This window comes from Nycticebus coucang, chromosome 2 (assembly GCF_027406575.1).
Source record: "Nycticebus coucang isolate mNycCou1 chromosome 2, mNycCou1.pri, whole genome shotgun sequence".
Taxonomy (NCBI): Eukaryota; Metazoa; Chordata; class Mammalia; order Primates; family Lorisidae; genus Nycticebus; species Nycticebus coucang.
The window spans coordinates 28,462,571-28,481,545 of record NC_069781.1 but is presented as its reverse complement, the minus strand read 5'-3'; the positions used below and the strand labels follow the sequence as shown (position 1 = coordinate 28,481,545).

The 18,975-nt window shown below is 46.5% G+C and overlaps 1 protein-coding gene across 4 annotated transcripts in view; it reads right to left on the bottom strand.

Annotated features, from left to right (window-relative positions):
- Nucleotides 1-18,975, bottom strand: part of PTPN3 (protein tyrosine phosphatase non-receptor type 3) — a 119,557-nt gene that overhangs the window by 20,525 nt on the left and 80,057 nt on the right. For all 4 annotated transcript variants that reach the window (XM_053566216.1, XM_053566218.1, XM_053566220.1 and 1 more), the window contains 5 exons: nucleotides 13,591-13,777; nucleotides 13,353-13,430; nucleotides 11,919-11,975; nucleotides 10,597-10,753; nucleotides 7,500-7,660 (listed from right to left, as the gene is read on the bottom strand). In XM_053566216.1, the coding sequence (XP_053422191.1) occupies nucleotides 7,500-7,660; nucleotides 10,597-10,753; nucleotides 11,919-11,975; nucleotides 13,353-13,430; nucleotides 13,591-13,777 (640 nt within the window). The remainder of the gene's footprint in view (nucleotides 1-7,499; nucleotides 7,661-10,596; nucleotides 10,754-11,918; nucleotides 11,976-13,352; nucleotides 13,431-13,590; nucleotides 13,778-18,975) is intronic.

The following is an 18,975-nucleotide window of genomic DNA, read 5'->3' as shown; positions in this document are numbered from 1 at the left end:
TTCGTTTTATGAGAAACTATTGATTTTTACATCCAAAAATACTTTGTTCTCATTCTATTAGAAAAGTTGTAAGCAGCTCTGGAACTAGGGGTAAATTATAAAACCACGGGCTGATAGTGGTTGCTAAGGAACGGCTGTATTTAAATTACAATACACATATCATCTGCTCCGGCCTCCAAAGACTAGAAACTGAATGATGGAAGCTGACACTCTCCAATGAGGTACAGGTGAGATGGATCAGAAGACACAGTTTTAAACTAGTTCAAACATTTCTTCTTTGAATAAGTCATCTAACGTTAGAGTGGGCATCAGAAGATGCCTGTAATCTCCTCACTCAACCAAAAGATGTGAAATCTCAGCACATCTCCTGGATGAAGGCTTTAGACACCTGCTGGCTGAACCCAGAGGGTGCTGGCACAGCCCAGCACAGGAAGGCAGCACCCAGTCAACTCTATGGACAGATGAAGGGGGAATTCTCAAAGGCTGAGATCCCAAGGAAGGGGAAGCAAAACAAAAAGGAAGAAAAAGGTAAGTGGGGAGCTGAGGGGATCACGGGTAAGAAAAAGAGCTAACAGCAGAAACAGACTGCCTTGCAGTCCCTCAATGCTAACCCAGAGCAAGAAAAACGGCAGGGCAACGTCTTCAGAGTGGCCGTGTCCTGTCTGCTTCCTGCACAACCATGACACTGCTATCTTCATGAAGATGGGCCTCTGTTTTTATTCACCACCATGAACCCCAGGCCAGCATTGTGCTTGGTAAATAGAAGGTGCTCTATAAAAATGTGTACGGTGAAAGGATGATGGGGTCTGCTGCTTACAAAAGGAGGAGCAAGCTATGTGAATAATGCATGGCAGAGACAGCTTCAAAGCAGTTCTAGCTTTCTCAGACCTCGTGCCATGTATTAAGCTCAAAGGCAAGCTAAAAGGTTGGTTTCCTTAACCCTGCTCACGAGGTTGTTTTCCTAGTTCCACTTGGTTGACGAATTAACAATTCATTACTCATGGGCAGCTCCTCTACACTGGGGACATCCCTTTTCTTTTTTCCTGTCCCAGCCAGAGGGCAGGAGATGCTGTCTAGAGATGTCCTCCACCTACCTTCCCACAAAGGTGTGCTGAACGGAAATTGTTGCTAGAAGCTCTGGAACCTTCTACAGTGCTCTTGCATAGTTCCAGAGGTGGATTTTAGTCCCAATACTACATAGTCCCAAATGTAGATTCTATTGCTGGCATACAGGGTCCCTTTCACAGATAGAGACACAACAGCAAGGAGGGGAAGCCTCTGGCACTTGGAATGTGGAAGCCACACACACGGTCACTCCAAAGACCCAGGTTGCTCTGTGTATCCCAGACAGGTTACATGCAGAATGTTTTCCTTTCATAAGAAAAGAAAAAATAAACTATTTGGAAAACTCTTTTTAGAATTGCATTCTTTTTAGGGATGGGTTCGAATTTTGAAGGTACAATTGCCCTCACCAATTTCTACATGTGCCAATTTAAACAAACCTCTCATAACATTTTCAGCTTTCTTTGCTTTTCCAAAGGCAATTTTTGTAATTCATCACAGGGATCAGTGAGTTGCCCGTTTTGACACTAATGGGCCTTTCCTATAACGGGCAATGTAATAAGAAGCAGGACTCAGAAGAGAGAAGATAGTTTCTGGCTTTGGTAAAGAAGGATGCTGCTGAAGTGGAGAGACCAGGGCATCTGAGTCTGCCAGGACCTTTGGTGGTCTCTTAACAGTATTTATTCCTCGTTTCAATCAACCAAATTCCACGGGTCTCCAGAGTGGTGTTAACTAACAATGGGCAAGGAGACAGGGAAGTTGCAAGCCACCTGGACACCAAATGGGACTGGACTGGACACAGGGTCCTTTGCTGGGAAGCTGGCTTTCAAATAAAGGACAAGTTAGCATCATCACTTGGCTTTTATCCGGGAATGTCAGTTCCAGTTGCATGGATGGAAACTTCAACTCAGGGGAAGTATGAATTAAGCCATGAGTTATTCTCAGGTAGGAGCAAACCTGTGGCTGAACTGATGGATTCCTAGAAGGAAGAGAGCATCCTGGAGGTGATAATGGATTTACGGGCCAGTGTGAACCTTACGTCTGCTCCTTTATGTAACAGAAGTAGGACTATTGAGGCAACTTGAGGCCAATACAAATGCTGCCTAGCTGCTCCTACTGAAGTAGCTTATGGTGTCACTACTGAGGGGAACAGTTAACCTGGAGGTTGGGCCGAAAGCTGAGTGGCACTCCACAATGCTGAACTGCTGTTCTCTTATCTCCAACTAAGCATGTGACACTGGGCAAGTCCCTTTGCCTCCTGAGCTTCATTTTTTCCATCTATAAAAGAGTGATCCTAATAAATCTGGCCATTTCTCTTTCACAGAACTGTTGTGAGTCAACAGAGACAACATATGTGAACCACACTTGGTAGATTCCAAAGTGCTACAGAAATGCTAATTATTATCAAGCGTGATTTTATTACAGCTGGGACGGAATGCTTTCTGGAACACATTTGTGTTTGTTTACTAAAAGCCAAGGGAAGAAAGGGGGTGGGGTGGGGAATTCCCTTAATGAAAAATGCTTCAAAGCCAGCTTTGCTGGAAGGCAGCCAGCTCTGCATCACGGGGGATTCCATCCAAGGCTTGGCTACCAGGGGCAGACCCTGTGTAGTGGTGTGGGCACCCACTGCAGACTGTGCAGGGGAACAGCCCTTCTCCCCGCCCTGGTCCAGAGCCCACACCTATCAACTGAGCTGTCCACCTGCCCATCGCACTGGAGGAGCAGGTGGAGAACTATCACAGCCAGGACTCTGGAGTCAGACAGCATGACATGGTCACTTCTTGTGCAGAGACTGGACATGTGCTTTAGACTCTTGGGGCCTCTCTTTGCTTATAAATAACAATAGCTGCTAGCTCGCTCTTTTTTTTTTTTGAGACAGAGTCTCAAGCTGTCGCCCTGGGTAGAGTGCCAAGGCATCACAGCTCACAGCAACCTCAAACTCCTGGGCTTAAGCCATTCTCTTGCCTTAAGCCCCTCTCTCTGTGATGGGGATAACGACAGCTCCAAATAGGGCTGCTGTGTGAATTACTTAAGAGGATGTCCTGTAAAGCCCTTGGCACACAGTAAGTGCTCATTAAAGCTTCCTTCTGTATTAGTTTCCCGTTTGATCCGGCTTGCTTTGGTATTCCTCTCCTGACATAGGCGCCTGCTATGACGCCTTGCTATTTCTTTTTTGTTGCAGTTGTCACTGTTGTTTTAGCTGGTCTGGGCGAGGTTTGAACCCGCCAACCTTGATGTATGTGGCCGGCACCCTACCCACTGAGCCACGGACCCTGCCTGTTAGCTGCCATTTCTTTTTTTTTTTTGAGACAGAGTCTCACTATGTTGCCCTCAGTAGAGTGCTGTCGCATCACAGCTCACAGCAACCTCCAACTCTTGGGCTTAAGCGATTCTCTTGCCTCAGCTTCCCAAGAAGCTGGGACTACAGGCGCCCACCACAATGCCCAGCTATTTTTTGGTTGCAGCTGTCACTGTTGTTTAGCAGGCCTGGGCCGGGCTTGAACCCACCAGCTTGGGTGTATGTGGCCGGCACCCTACTCACTGAGCCACAGGTGCTGAGCTGAGCTGCTATTTCTTATGGCACGTTTACCAGGTACCAGACCGTCCATTAAGTATTGCCTCTAATCCTTACAATCAACCTGTGAGATATCCAATTTATAGATGGGGAAAGAGGGGCCACAGCTGCCTGAGGTCACACAGGAAGTGAGAGGCAGCTCTACTCAGGATTTCAAGTCTGTCTGGCTCCATGTGGCTAGACAGCCTCTCAGATTTTTTCTACCTCTGATGTTCTACTACTATAATTCACAGGTCAACAGCAAAGTTTCCAAAGGTTATTATACGGTAGTTAAGAGAACAAGCTCTTGAGTCAGCCTGCCTGAGTTCCAATCAGGCTCTGTCACTTACTGGGAGACTTTGGAGAGGGCACTTAATCTGTCCTCTGAAACTGTCCTTCATCTCTGTGATGGGGATAACGACAGCTCCAAATAGGGCTGCTGTGTGAATTACTTAAGAGGATGTCCTGTAAAGCCCTTGGCACACAGTAAGTGCTTATTAAAGCTTCCTTCTGTATTAGTTTCCCGTTTGATCCGGCTTGCTTTGGTATTCCTCTCCTGACAGCACTGTAAGACATCTTCCCCTCACTTAATAACGGTGGTTTCCAAGTGATGTTCCATTAATCCCAGTATTCCTCAGGGGCAGGAAGAGAAGACAGACGAGGCCAAGCTCTGTGGGCCCCATCAGTTCATCACAGAGTAGATCTGCTTTCACCTGTCTGTATTTTAGCATTCTACAGAAGATTTAATTAAAAAAGCACTTAACTTCTAGGAAGCGTATAGACTAAATGATGGAGACATATATGCATTAAAATGTAACCCTGACATGTGCATGTTCCCCATTTCTTATGCTACTGTCTCGCTGTGCCCTCCCAGGAAGAGACAGAGGACGGACGGCAGTGGGATGGAGATTCTGGTTCAAGCTTCCCCTCCAAACCTCTGGGTCAGTTTGTGCACAAAAACTTCTGGTGATGACCTTGTTAAAAGTACCAATATCTGGGTCCCCTCCCAGCATGGCTGATTTTGTAGCTGTGGGTTGTGCCCCAGTTTAGCAAGTTCCCCTAGGTGGTTTCCATACAAGTGGTCCAAGGGTCACCCTGTGAGAAATGCTCTTCAAAAACACAGGTAGGGGACAGGGAGGGTACTTCTCTTAAAAGCCTTTTAAAAACTTCCTAAAAAGCTGATGAATACTTTTCAAGGAACATCTTTTGTGGGATTCCCCTATGTAGAAAACACATCAAAGCTTCACAGAGCACCATTTGCAGCCAGGCTCTGCGTTTCTCCCCGTGAGAGCCCACAGTGCCTCCTTGGGGATTATCTGGCCCACTGGAAACAGTTCTCGTGAGGATGAAGGTCTCCTGTCCCCTGGAGACACCCCCTGGGACTCCTTGCCGCACTGTCCACCGCAGGGAGGCCTGTGCTTTATGCTGACACCCTGTGAGCTCTGTCTGCATTTAGGTTGAGACTCCCCCACAGTACTCTCCCAGCCACACTTAATCCCATTCATCTTTTATTAATCCCACATCTTACCCCAGGAGACCTTCTGGGAAGATCCCATCTCCAGTTGCTACAGAACATACATTTTGTAGAATAAACTCTCGGCCTGTCTTGGTGTTTAGCTGTTTCTGGGAGTCTTGTACCTCTCCCTCAAATATCCTAGACTCAGACTGTAAGTGCTTGGGGCCAGAAGCCCCCTTCTTTCCGCATCAGGTTCCTGATCATGATGCATGATAAAGGCCCACGACAGTCACTAACTGGATGAATAAATGAAATCACAGCGCCTTTCCCATCTCTTCCAATACTAAAAACAGAATAAAATTGATACAGTCTGTGACTGGCTTTTAAGCTCTTGTTTCAATTATTTAGGAGCGTGTATAAAAAGTATGAATAAGTTTTACTGTTTAAAATACATATTTTTCTTTTCTTTTTCTTTTTTTTTAAGAGACAGGGTCTCTGTCACCCAGGTTGAAGTGCGATAGCAAGATCATAGCTCACTGTAGCCTTGAACTCCTGGGCTCAAGGGATCCTTCTACTTTAGCCTTCCAGGTAGCTGGGACAATAGGTGTGCAACACATGCCTGGCTAAATTTTTAAATTTCTTGTAGAGATGGTTGACAGAGGAGTATCTCGCTGTGTTGCCCTAGCTGATCTTGAACTCATGGCCTCAAACAATCCTCCTCCCTTGTTGGCTCCAAAAGTGCTGGGATTTAAGGCATGAGCCACTGTGCCCAGCCTTTAATGTGTATTTCCATTGTGACCTTTTTTGCAAGGCAAGGCCAGAGAAGATAATCTCTACATTTTCTTTATTTTTTGAGATAGAGCCTCAAGCTGTCACTATGGGTAGATACCGTGACATCACAGCTCACAGCAACCTCCAACTCCTGGGCTCAAGTGATTCTCCTGCCTCCGCCTCCCAAGTAGCACCACAGGCACCGCCACAACGCCTGGCTATTTTTTGGTTGCAGCCGTCATTGTTTGGCGGGCCCGGGCTGGATTCAAACCCGCTAGCTTAGGTGTATATGGCTGGTGTCTTAGCCACTTGAGCCACAGGCGCCAAGCCTACATTTTCTTATTTTTAAGCCATAAACCTATATAGCCTCCTGTAGACCACTGAAACTAGTGGCTATTTCCCATCACAGAATATTCAGTAGATATCAGTTCTACCCAAGAAATTATATTGCTACTATCCTCTTATCCAAATTTCATTTCTACAAGATACAAACTTAATTTTTGTTTTATATTATCTGTCAAGGTGGTTAATTAAAAGTTTAAATAATTCCTACTGATTTTTTTGGGGGGGGGACTCAATTACCTTTACTGTGTGACTTGTGCGTTTTTGCTTTCTACTATTGTTCACTACACATCATACTGAAATATATGTTCACATTCTACACCCTATCCCACTGCAAAATAAACCTTACACTTGAAGCTTTTTGCTTTGTGTTCCCTTCTGTTCAATATTCATACGCTCATGCTTTCCTGAATCACTCTGCAGTTACATACATGTGACAAACTTCTGAGTTTTGCTTCTGCGTCTTTTCCTTTATTTGGTTTTCTAATAAATAATGCACTGCTGATTTCTGTTTCTGAATCCCATCGGAGACCCTTCCTGCATCTATGAACCCAGACTGTGTTATTTTTAATCACGATCTATTTTCTTCTATTGGCCTGTTTTCTACTTCTTTGTGCTCTTCCTTCTACTATCTTTTACTGCAGGAAGTATTGTTTTCTGCTGCTTTTCGGTACACTTGGAAGGTAACACGTTCTCTTTTAACCCTGTTAGAGATCAGTGGAACTGACTTACAAACTGAATCTCCTTTGGTTCTCATTTGTTTGGGAAAAGTCTCAGTCCTGTGGATCCCAGGTCCCTCCTGGGGGCGACAGGGTCTGGTTTCTACTCATATTTACAGGGTTCTGGGGACTTCTGAAGGCAAGATACTACGCCTGCATGGGACGGCCCCACTGCTCCAGATGAGAGAGTGCAGCGAGGCTGAGGGGTTGTCACCCCTGAGCTGCTCACGCACACTACTCTCCCCTGCCTTCCGCTGCTGAAAATCTCGAGCTTTTGTGTAGGCAGCTGAATATTCCTCAGTCCCTCCTCCTCAATTTATGATGCGTTTCTCCATGACTACCGAACATTACTAGAATGAGAGGGTGAGACAGAGTTCAGAGATGGGTCTCCCTGAACTCTGCTTGCTGCTGTGAGCACCCTTTTGGCTCAGAGCTCTCTTTTTTGCTGAACTGACCATTTTAAGTTTGTGGAACACAGTCATCTGGACTGAGGAGATAGGGCTTGCGTCTCTGTTGAGTGGCAGTGGCACAGCCCAGCAGGCTAAATGGTGGTGGCTCAGGCATCTCGACTCAGCCCTGGGAGGGAGACGCTTACCTCAAACTGGATCAGCACCGTCCCGCTTTCGAGGCCCTTCTTGAGCTGCTCCATGGATCCCTCCAGAGTGTCCCCACCCTCTGGACACATGGGGAAAATGGCCTCGGGGAAAAGCTGGTTCAGTTCATCTTCGGATTTGATATCAGCAAATGAGTGGACAGCTGTAACGTACAAGACAGGGTGTATGTGGCTTGCATAGCAACATTGGTTTATCAGTTTCCCTCAAACAAATCACACATGACACCTGAATGAAGTTTAAAACATCTTATTAAATGATTAAGCACATGGTAATCATTTTCACCAAAGATACTACTTCTAAGTGAGTGATTCAATATGTGTTAATTGTATAAAGTGACATGCTAATCTTTCTGGTTAGTTTTAAATGATGGTGTTTGGTACTTAGAGTCTGTGCTCATGGTAAAGAAAAAAGAAAGAATGTTTTTAAAGACCTCATTTTCTGGCTCTCTCTGACCTGGTATTCTTTGACCCATCCCAACTCCCCGTTCCTTCTTGGGTCCCTTTCACTAACTCCCATAAAATGGGCATTTCCCCAGGCACGGGGTGAAGTCCCAAGCTCTCCAGGTAACACCATTGTTCCTAAGAGCTCAGTCTCCAACTAGAGGCTGTTTATGTCTATGTGGGAGGCTCACTCATCAGTATCTCTAGTCCTAACATCCCCTCTGTGCTCCAGCCCTACCTCTTTAGCCCTCCCTTCACATCAAACTCAACAGAGGTCAAAACAAACCTAGACCCCCTTCCCTCCTACCCCGCACAATATTTCCACCTCACTGGCCTGTGTCCACTGCCTCTTCCTTCTCCAATCTCTTAAACTGGGAACTGTGGGATACTTTCTGAGTTTCTCTTCCCACTCAGAAAGGGAGTCACTCCCTTACTCTAAGACCTTCAATGGCTTGCTACTGCCTCTAAGATAGCAGGAAAGAAGAAGGAAACTAACAATATTGGAGCTTCCCCACAGAGTTGAACTGAATCCTCATAATTCTGAACATGCTGTAGTTATCCCATTTCACAGATGAAGAAACAGACTCCCAGAGAGTGCAAACGGTTTGTCAGGAACGCTGCAGCCTATGGGGCTGGGATCAGGAAGTTCAGTTCAAGGCCATCGACTGTAACGGCCGCATTCATCTCAGCAGCTCAGTTCTTCTGCTACTTCTGTCGTCTGCTGTTTATTTATCACTTTTCTTTAACTCAGTTCACATTTTTTACTTACATGTTTATTTTTAAAATACAGAAGGTGCCAAAAATATGCACACACATTTTAAGAGCTGTTGTCTGCGTCTCTGTGTGAAGTTGAAGGTGAAGTTGATGTGCTACAAACATCCATTTTACTCGCAATTCATACACTTTTGGGAAACAGTTCATTTTACTCCCAACAAGAGCACTTAAAACGTGTATACATGTTTTGGGCACCCCCAGTATATGCACTATCATCACAGTCACCAGAAAATCAGCAGCAGACACCCCCTTTTCAGCTCTATTAGCCTATATACCTCAAACAGGTGGAGGAGGCCACTCCCACCGGCCCCAGGGGCCCAGCACGCCGCAGGATGCATCTGTGTGCTGTGGGGCCTGCTCAGATCCTAATCACTGAGCTCTCTGCCCCATTATCCTCCAGCCTTACCAGTCATGCGGCAGTGGGGCAACTTATTCCACCTCCCTGTGACTTGGTTTCCCCCTTTCCTCACTTAGAGAACGGCACTAACCTTTCTGGATAGCCATGGGAGTTAAAGAGGGTAAGGACCTAAAGCAATGAGGACAGCTTGAACCACGTGACCAGCACTCCCACCACTGCTGTCACGACTGGACACCTGCTGTGTGCCAAGCACAGTGCTGGGATTTGAAGGAGGGAGGAGGGAGGAGGGGGGGAGGGGAAGGGCTGGGGGCCTAGAAAGATCTGGAAAGGCTTCGCAGAGTAGGTGGGATCAGAGCTGTCCGCAGGTGCCCCAGGCTGAGTTCTAGTGGGAGGAGAGCTGAGGCAGGAGAGCCAGGGCATGGGGTAAGCAGGGGGCCGAGTCTACATGTGAGGCCAGAGCAGGGATGCAGGCCAGGGCTCTGCAATCTCATCCTGCATTTACCTCCAGTATTTTAAACCTGTGCAGGAGGCTCCAGGGGACTTGGCTCGTTATTTCATAACGACGATAACAACAATAACGATGAACAACAGTGGCCATCCACCCCCATCAGGCGGTGTTCCAGGTGTTTTCTGGCACAAGCATCATTAATCTTTACAACTACCCTGTGTGGCTGGGGTGCTGTTACCCTCCCTCTATACTTGAAGAAACTGAAATGCAGATTGAGCATATAACCCAAGGTCATTCAACCCACAGGAGGCAAGTTAGGAATCACCCGTGACAACGAGGCTCACTCTCCTCAGTGCTGCTCTGACAATAGAAAAAACACATGAAGAGGCCGGGCGCGGTGGCTCACCCCTGTCATCCTAGCACTCTGAGAGTCCGAGGCGGGTGGATCGCTTGAGCCCAGGAGTTCGAGATCAGCCTGAGCAAAAGCGAGACTTCGTCTCTACTAAAAAGAAAAAACTTAGATGGCATGGTGGTAGGCGCCTGTAGTCCCAGTTACTTGGGAGTTGAGCCCAGGAGCTGGAGGTTGCATTGAGCTATGATAATGCCACTACACTCTACCCAGGATGACAGAAAGAGACTCTGCCTCATAAAACAAAACAAAGCAAAAAACCCACTTGAATAAAATACAACCCGATCCTCTGAGTAGGGGCAAATTGCAAACGTCTACAGAACCAAGCAGCTGAGAGAGGTGCGGGATGTGGCTGCACTGGACCTAGAAGCCTGTGGGCTCACGTTCCCATAAAGGGCCTGGATAGGAGGGTGGTGCTCCCTCCAGAATTCTGGCCACGAGGGGCCAGGCCCCACATGCACAGATCTTCACATTTCTCAAAAGAGAAGCCAGACATTCCAGTTATTATGTGAACATTCTTGATTTTCAAATGTTGGCTACAAACACAAGTTTCAAAAACACAGAACAGGCTGGACAGGGCCCTGCTTTGCTAAGGCAGCACCCCTGTGGACCTCCCACTTCCGCCCCCACAGACAACAGGTGCTGTTACCTCTCCTCCGGATCACCAGGGCCAGCTCCCGAGAATGGGACTCCCGGCTGGCTTTGATGAACATCACCACTTGGTCATGGGTATGCTCTGAGATGTCCCGGCCATTGATTAACACAATTTGATCCCCTTCGTTCAGCTTAGGAATGCAGGTGTCTGCCTGAGTGGAGGAGAAAAGTGAGTTTCGTCTGTTACCATAACAGTCCTCACAGGGAAGAAGGCTGAGCGCTCTGCCCCCAGACACCTGAGACTGCGGTCGAGCCCGCCTTTTCTCCCTCAGGGATTATTGTCATCATTTTTATATCCCCTGCTGCATGGACATGCTAGCTAGTTGTGACATTTTTAAGAAGTGCTGCTCAGAATGCAAGTTAGGAAACATCTCAGGATAAGCCTAAGAAAGTGACTGCAGCTGCTTCTCTGTGGCAGTGCCCTTCACTTGTTACGGTACAGTAAGGAGTAAGATCTTTGGTCCTTACTATACCGTAACCAAGATCCTTTGACAGGAGGGTCTATCTTGCAACGGAGAAAGCCTTTGTAAGCATAACACCAGAGGCAGAAGCAGTGAACTGAATGGAATAGGAATGAATGCTGTCTTAACGTACAGAAACCATAAACAGTAGCAAAAGAGAAACTGCAACCTTAAGGACAAGAGCAAAATCCCCAAATCGTTTGCTCTTAGGAGACACAGAGACTCCTTGATGCTACAGCTTTAAAAAAGCAACGATCCAGAGGTAAGTATGGAAGGTGATGGAAATGTTAATGGGCTTGACGGGAGCAGTCATTTCTCTAGCTATGTGTATACCAACACATGATATACACCTTAATATATACCATTAATAAATTAAAAAGAATCAAAAGAGCAAATGATCCTCTTAAGAGGCCCAAACAGAGGGCTGAAGAGGTGGCATTGACAGCAAGGTAGTGAGAAGAGCCATGGGGTCCCCGTTGCCACTTGAAGTGAGCACAGCAGCAAACCCTATGCCTCGGCATCCTTCCCTTGAGCTGTGCTTCTCAAAATTTAATGTGCATGCACATCACTCAAGGATTTTATTAGAAATGAAAATTCTGGCTCAGTAGGCTGGGGCCAGAGAGTGTGCATTTCTAACGAGGTCCTAGGTGATCCCAGCCTAGTTTCCTAGTTTGGAAACTAGGCTGAACAGCAAGGTTCTGGAAAACTTGGATCCCACTCTTTCTTCCCATCCGTATGCATGCATTTACACACATTCTCTGCTGCCAGCAAACAAAGAAACAAGACACAGAAAGAGACACCTGTTCAATTTAGGAGGAAACAAACACGGACAGTCAGATAGAACATGTGTACTTACAGGCGACTCTGGGTTTATCCTTGACACCACAAGAGGCATCTTTTGATCCACTCCTCCCTATAAACATTTTAAAGTAAATAAACATGTAAGTCATTCACAGCAACAAAGACATGCAGACGCCAATGAATTCAAGTCTTCTGGCACGGGGGAGGCTTGGGATTCATTATGGCCTATCAAACTGCACATCCTGTCAGGAGCAGGGAGCAAGTTCCTGACCCCGCTGGACGTAGTGGGTGAACCACGCTAACTGTTCAGAAACCTTCCTCTGCCATCCCCAGAGCCCACAAACTGAAGACACATTCCAGCTCCTTTTTTAAAAATACAAACAACCCTAGGAAAAGAAGCCTACAAACTCATCTTCTAAGTGCTGTTGGAAAAGGCAGCTTTCAGCGGAGGCAAGCCAGGCCTAGGCCAAGGTCACGTGTGCCGCACATCTGGCCCAGGGCCCGGCCTCAGCAGGGAGGCTGCGGTGGGTGAGGGTGTGCACTGGGTTCGTGCACCACAGCAGCTGGGGGTACGCAGCAGAGACCACCTGCCCACGCTCTGTTCTAAGCAGAGGTGGGTACACTTTCTGTAAAGGTCCTGTGAGGCTTTGTGTTACAACTGCTCAGCTCTGCCACTGGAGTGCCAAAGCGGCCACAAACTACCTGTAAGTGAATGGGTGCGGCTGTTCCATAAAATGATTTACAAAAACAGGTGGGATCTGGCCCATGGGCATGGTTTGCAGACCCTACCTAGAGGTGCCGGAGGAGGGTGGTGGCCCTGCTCCTTGAACTGCTTTATCAGCTTTTGCCAGGCTGAAGGGTTATGTCAATAACCCTCCTCAAGTTGGTAAATCTGTTTGTCAACTGTATACCTTCATCTCTCTGAGCCTCGGTATTCACCCACAGAATGGGTTTAAAAACACTGACCTCACTGCTCACTATGGGAATTTACTACCCCCTTTCTTTTTGAGACAGTCTCACTCTGTCACCCTGAGTAGAGTGCTATGGGGTCATAGCTCACAGCAACCTCAAACTCCTTGTCACAAGCAATCCTCCTGCCTCAGCCTCCCAAATAGCTGAACTACAGGTATCTGCCACAACACCTGGCTAGTTTTTCTATTTTTAGTAGAGATGGGGTCTCACTTAGGTTGGTCTCAAACTTGAGCTCAAGTGATCTACCCGCCTTGGCCTTCCAGAGTGCTAGGATTATAGGGGTGAGCCACTGGGCTTGGCCTCACGAAGGGAATTCATTAAGTCGATAAATCTTGTGCACAGCAAGGGGCAGGCACAGGGCAGGCACTCCGCAGTTGTGAAGGCCACCTTAAAAAATCTCCCAATTCTGAGGGCTGTGCCAATTTCCTTGTGTACCTTAGGCAGGCAGCACACTTCTAATTGAAATTAAAAATTAACCTAAAGATGGTTTCATGCACAAAATTTCCTTACAACATACCTTAAGGTTAAATCCAAATTTTCCATCTTCATCTGGTGTGATACGGATCAAGACTAAGTAGCTGTCACCATTATCATTCTGGAAAACATTTTAAAGTGGTCATTTACTTCCCTCTCTAGCTGTTGGAGATAAGATACTTTCTTGTAGTCATAACTGCTGAGTTGCCCACAGGGGAGGGGCAGGGAAGCCTGGTGGGTCACCTGGTGACTCCTGAGCTGCAGGACCTGTGCTCACTCACCTTGTCACAGTAATACTGGCTGGCATCCTCAGTGGAGCCCCCCTTCGTCACCCTGTGGTAGTCCTCTAAGAACTGCTGATCGACACCATCTGGCGAGCAGGAGCTTGGAGCATTTGAAGATGGAGACACAGAACTGGATGACTTCTGGGTCAGGTAGCTGTGTGCTGGGTTGTTCTCCGATAAACTCCTTCATCACGGGGAAGGAGGAGATACTTTAGTAACTGGGTTAATATTTTATTAGAGCAAACATTACTGTGGCCACCTGGCATCTGAGGGTTGTACATATCCCCTGGAAAGTCAGAGACCTGCAAAGGTCACTCACAGGGCTGGGGCACAGCTGGACTCCACTGGCCAATCCAGCCCTCATCTGGCCCAACCACCATCGCATTTGGTTTTAGAAAGAAGAGACAGGAGGCAGGGCAGATCCAGGAGCTGCTAAAAACTCAGGTCTCCTTTCGGCTGCTTTATTAGGGTGACAGAGAAATGTGTCCAGCTACTCTGGTGGCTACTGAACCATGCAAACTCACACAGATGCATGACCCCGGCTCCTTCTGAAAGCTTTTCTCCTTCCATCTCATTCCTGCTGATGAGTCTGCTTCCTAGAACTGTGACTATTGTTGCATATTCAGAATAGTTTATATTATTCCCAGTTGGCATCATTTGCCTATGACATCCAATTAATTACCTACCTTAAGACCGTATGTATTATTTTTCTTTACTATAGGTCCTTCTGTGTCTTAGAACTGCATTGTCCAGTATGGCAGCCACTAGTCACCTGTGACTACTTAAATATAAGTAAATGAAGAACAGAAACTTTGTTTCCTTTGTTGTACCAGCTGCACCTCACACACTCAACAGCCACATGTAGCTACTGGGTCCTGTACTGACAACTGGCTCCATTCTGTGATGACAGGAATGTTACAGAACATCTCCCATCACTGTAGGAAGATCTTCTGGATGGCACCGCCTTAGAGAATTACTTGGTTCCAACTAACACTTCACAGATGAAAAAACTGAGTTCAAGAGGGGCTGGGCAACTCACCAAGATCACACAGCTTTCCCTTCACTTAGAAGACGGAGTCTGAAGGACATGGGTCCAGAGCCTTTCCCTTCCATGCTGGGCCAAGTCTGCTCCTAAGACCTTCATTTCTGACCTCACGGGACCACAGGCATTAACCATCCCTGCTGTCACTGTGTAGGGCACATCTCTGCACCACCCACATCAGCCCCTGCTGGAGCTTCAGGTCTAGCACAGATGCCTCAAAAGGCCGACTGACTTGGGGCTGCTCTGTGGATCATCCTGAGCACCTGCCCCATCCTAACCCCAGCCCAGGTGCAGTGACAGCGGAAGTGAGGTGACAAAGACTCTCAGGGAAACAGACAAAAGTCAGCTGTCACTGCCTCTTCTGCAACCTTTATTCCAAAGCCTTACCCATGAATTCTTCATTAAATTGAAATCCTAGTGATTTCAAATTAGCTTACTTTAAATATATAATCTGTATCATATTCACACAGAATGAGTCACAGTCTCAACTAATTTGAATACAATACTCAGCGACAAACCAAATACAAGAGGAGGGCTTGGCCTGCAGTTTGCTTGTTGCTAACTGAGGGAAGGGTGTGATGGGTGGGAAGGTGTTTCATCAGAAAGGGGATACTTGGGAATTGAAGTTGTTTACAAGTAGTACGTTTCAATAGACTGAAAAGGAATGAGACTTTAATTTACATAAACGGAAGCTTAAAAAAATTCCCCTCAAAGAGGACAACTTTGCCAGGTTTTACTGTTTACAAGTGCACCACCTAGTGGCAGAATGGGCAACTGCTTGGCGGATGCTAAAACAAGCTAAAATGCTACTTGGCAGTTCTAGGATGGCCTTGACCCTTTACCATGGAGAAAGCTGCAAACAGCCACACTTCATGTTTGGAAGAGTCCAAAGGTTGAGTAACAGTGATGGAAAAGGTGAAGGGCATATAAACAAAAAACAGAAAGGTGAGGTGATAAGGCAGAAAAGAACAGACTAATTTCAGCAAAATTATAATACATTTATAAAGATTAATCTTACACTCATTTATTTATTTAATTTTTAAATTTATCATATGAGGTTTTTAAGTATTTTCCTTTCCTAATATAAAACTTAAGTTGTCAATGATAATAGTACAATTACTGCCACCACTAATATTAATACTACAGGCTGTCCCCCAAATTGCCCCTAAAATCATCACATACAGGGAAAATGAGAAATTGTAGATAAATGTACTTTTATTTATAAAATATTCTTTATGTACTTAATGTTTTAAAGACTTTATTTATTTACTTTTTGTTATTGTTGTTGCAGTTTGGCCAGGGCTAGGTTCGAACACCCACCTCAGTATATGGGGCCAGCACCCTACTCACTGAGCCACAGGTGCCACCAAAATACTCTTTACACACTGGCCATCTCTTTGTAAAATTTTGTAATGAATGTTTTGTAAATAAAGGTATCTTTGGCTACAATTTCCCCATGTATGGTGACTTTGGGGCACTTCTGGGACACACTGTATGTTCAAGGTCATTCTATACTCCTCTCTGTTTTCTAAGTAGGGTTGGAGAGTTTACTTACAGATAGTAATTTGTGTAAACTAATGACTGATTTGGGGCCTGATCAACTGGGTACAGAGCTTCCCTGTGGGTACGATGACATTCTGTTCAGTGCACAGAACGGACAGTGAGGATTTCTAATCATGAGAGGTGATGAGCAGGGGACACAGCCCTGGGAGGCTGGGGGGTGAAGATGCCAGAAAAACAGGGCCGTGCCCCTCACTGGGGCAGGATGCAGGTGCTAGAGAGGAAGGACCTGGGGGGGCGGGCTGCCCATGGAACAGGGGAGGAGAGAGCACAAGAGGTTCTTCCCTGACATAGGAGGAGGGGGAGGACTGTCATTATTGCCTGAGAGGCAGAGTAGCCAGTGTGAGACTGGCCACACCCTGACCCCTGGGAAGAAGGAGGCAGACAGGCAGATGTGAGCAGCACACTGACTTGTCAGGCAAACAGGTTCACCCTCAGAAAACAGATGCTTCAGAATTGTAAAGGCAGCAGGCATCACAACAGAAGCCATGGGAGAATTCATCTGATGAGTGGTAATGTTAAAAAAAATTTTTTTAAATGGCAGGACTGCAAATGAAAGAAAGACTCCTACAAAATTATAAAGACACCCGCTACCTGTCAAAGGGAGCAGAGTCATCTCCCATACTGCTGTGTGACAGAATAAGGACCTTCTTTTGGTTCACGTTTCTTTCTCAAGGTCTCTTGACCTTCTCTAGGTCAAGAGAAATCCTAGTTCTCTTTCTTATTCCTCTCCTAGAGCAAGGAACACAGAGCAAGTGCTCGATCAAATGCTCAGTGAATGAAGAAAAACGCTTTGACCAGCTGCCTGGGATTAGTTGAGTTACTGTAAAAGACCGTGGGATTTACCGGAGCACCTGGAGACTCAAGTGGAAAGAGAAGTGGGTTCATGGTTCTCAGCATTGGCAGGATCACAGCTTCTGAGAATGTACCTGACACAATAATCACCTGGGATCCTGTTCAACGCAGACGGATGGAGCAGGCCTGTGTGGAGTCTGAGAGTCTGCATGTTCAACAGGTTCTCAGGGGCTGCTGGTTTGTGGCCATAACTGGAGTAGTGTGGGGCCAGAGGAAACAATCCTAGTTCTCCCAGGGTGCACAGTTTCTTTCTGAATCAAATTCCTGGAGAAATTTTCACATGGCTCCTTACATGAGGGTCCTTGGGTAAACGTAAAGCATGCTGCCTTCAAGTATGGTTTTTATGAGATGGAGACAGTGACCACAGCTCATCTCAGGCTGTAATAAATGCTGTGGGCCTGAGATCAAAGTGGCTGAGGGAATGTGGTTCAGGCATGCTGCTTTCTGAGCTTGCAGGGATTTTACCGCTGGAGTAGGAGATCTCGAATCTCTCCTCTAGGCTCCCCCTGCAGGAGGCAGGGGGTGCGCAGATGTCTGGGGTACAATGGGAGGCCAGGAGAGGCTTCGTGGAGCAGGTGTGCTTGAGTTTGAAAGATGAATTAATAGGAGTTTGAACAGGCAGTCAATGGAGAAGGAGAAGGTATTCTGGCAAAACAGTAGGAACAACGACCCCCCTCCCCCAAAGCAGCAGCACCGGCCGAGGCAGGAAATGTTGAAGATGCAGAGAAAAGGTATTGACGCAGGGAGACATGTCTGCAGGTATGCACTTCAGAAAGACACGTCTGCTGTTCTTGTTAAGGGTGGTTTGGAAGGAGGAGACGTTGAAGACTGGTCAGTTCAGGTATTACTGGACTAGTCTGCGCAAGAGACGATGGTGGCTGCGAGGGGGCAGTGCTGTGGGAGGGTGGGGGACAGGGCAAGAGAGGTTTAGGAGGTAGAATTAACGAAGCGAGAAACTGGATGAGGACAGAGAAAGTAAAAGAGCGAAGGGACTCAGGTTTCCCAAAGGTGAAGCACTGAAATGAAGGCCCATTCTGAAGACACAGGAGCAGCTACGGGCCAGACACGAAGGCGAGAGCCGAGATCGAGTCACGGTGGGTTTCAGGAAAAAGGAACACAAATGCTCCCATTGCACCCTGTCTCTGAGGGGGACACTTAGGGGGTGTGCAGAACCTTCTCCACATTCAGATTTAGTGCCACCCTCTAGAGAAGGACTGATGTGCACTTGGAGAATGGTGGCTACAAGGGTGAAGGGTGCATTCCAAGTGTTTGGTTAAGAACAGTAGCCCGGGCTGGCAGGTGAAACTGGAAACAGACATCATCTGGGTTGCTCTAGAGCAGTGTTTTTCAACCTTTCAAAATCTCATAGCACACTTGAACCTATAGTTAAACTTCCACAGCACACTTAAATTATGATTTTTTTTTTTTTGAGGCAGAGTCTCTGCCACCCTGGGGTAGAGTGCTGGGGCATCATAGCTCACAGCAACCTCAAACTCTTGGGCTCAAGTGATCCTCATGCCTCAACTTCCTAAGTAGTTGTGACTATGACTACAGGTGTCTTGCCATAATACCTGCTAATTTTTTTTTTATTTTTCAGTAGAGCTGGGGTCTCATTCTTGTTCAGGCTGGTCTCGAACTCCTGAGCTCAAGCAATCCTCTCACCTCTGTCTCCCAGAGTGCTAGGATTACAGGGGTGAGCCATGACGCCCGCAACACTTAACTTATGTTGATAAAAAAAAAAAAATAGGAAAAAGAAAAAATGTATTAATGGAAGTTTCAAATTTCAAAATAAATAAAGTCAATAAGAGTAAAAAAGAAAAGAATATACATACTGTGCTTTGAACTTTTGAAAATAATTTAATTAATGATCTATTAAAATTTTTCACAGCATGCCTAAGATCCTCTCAAGAGCACACCAGTGTGCA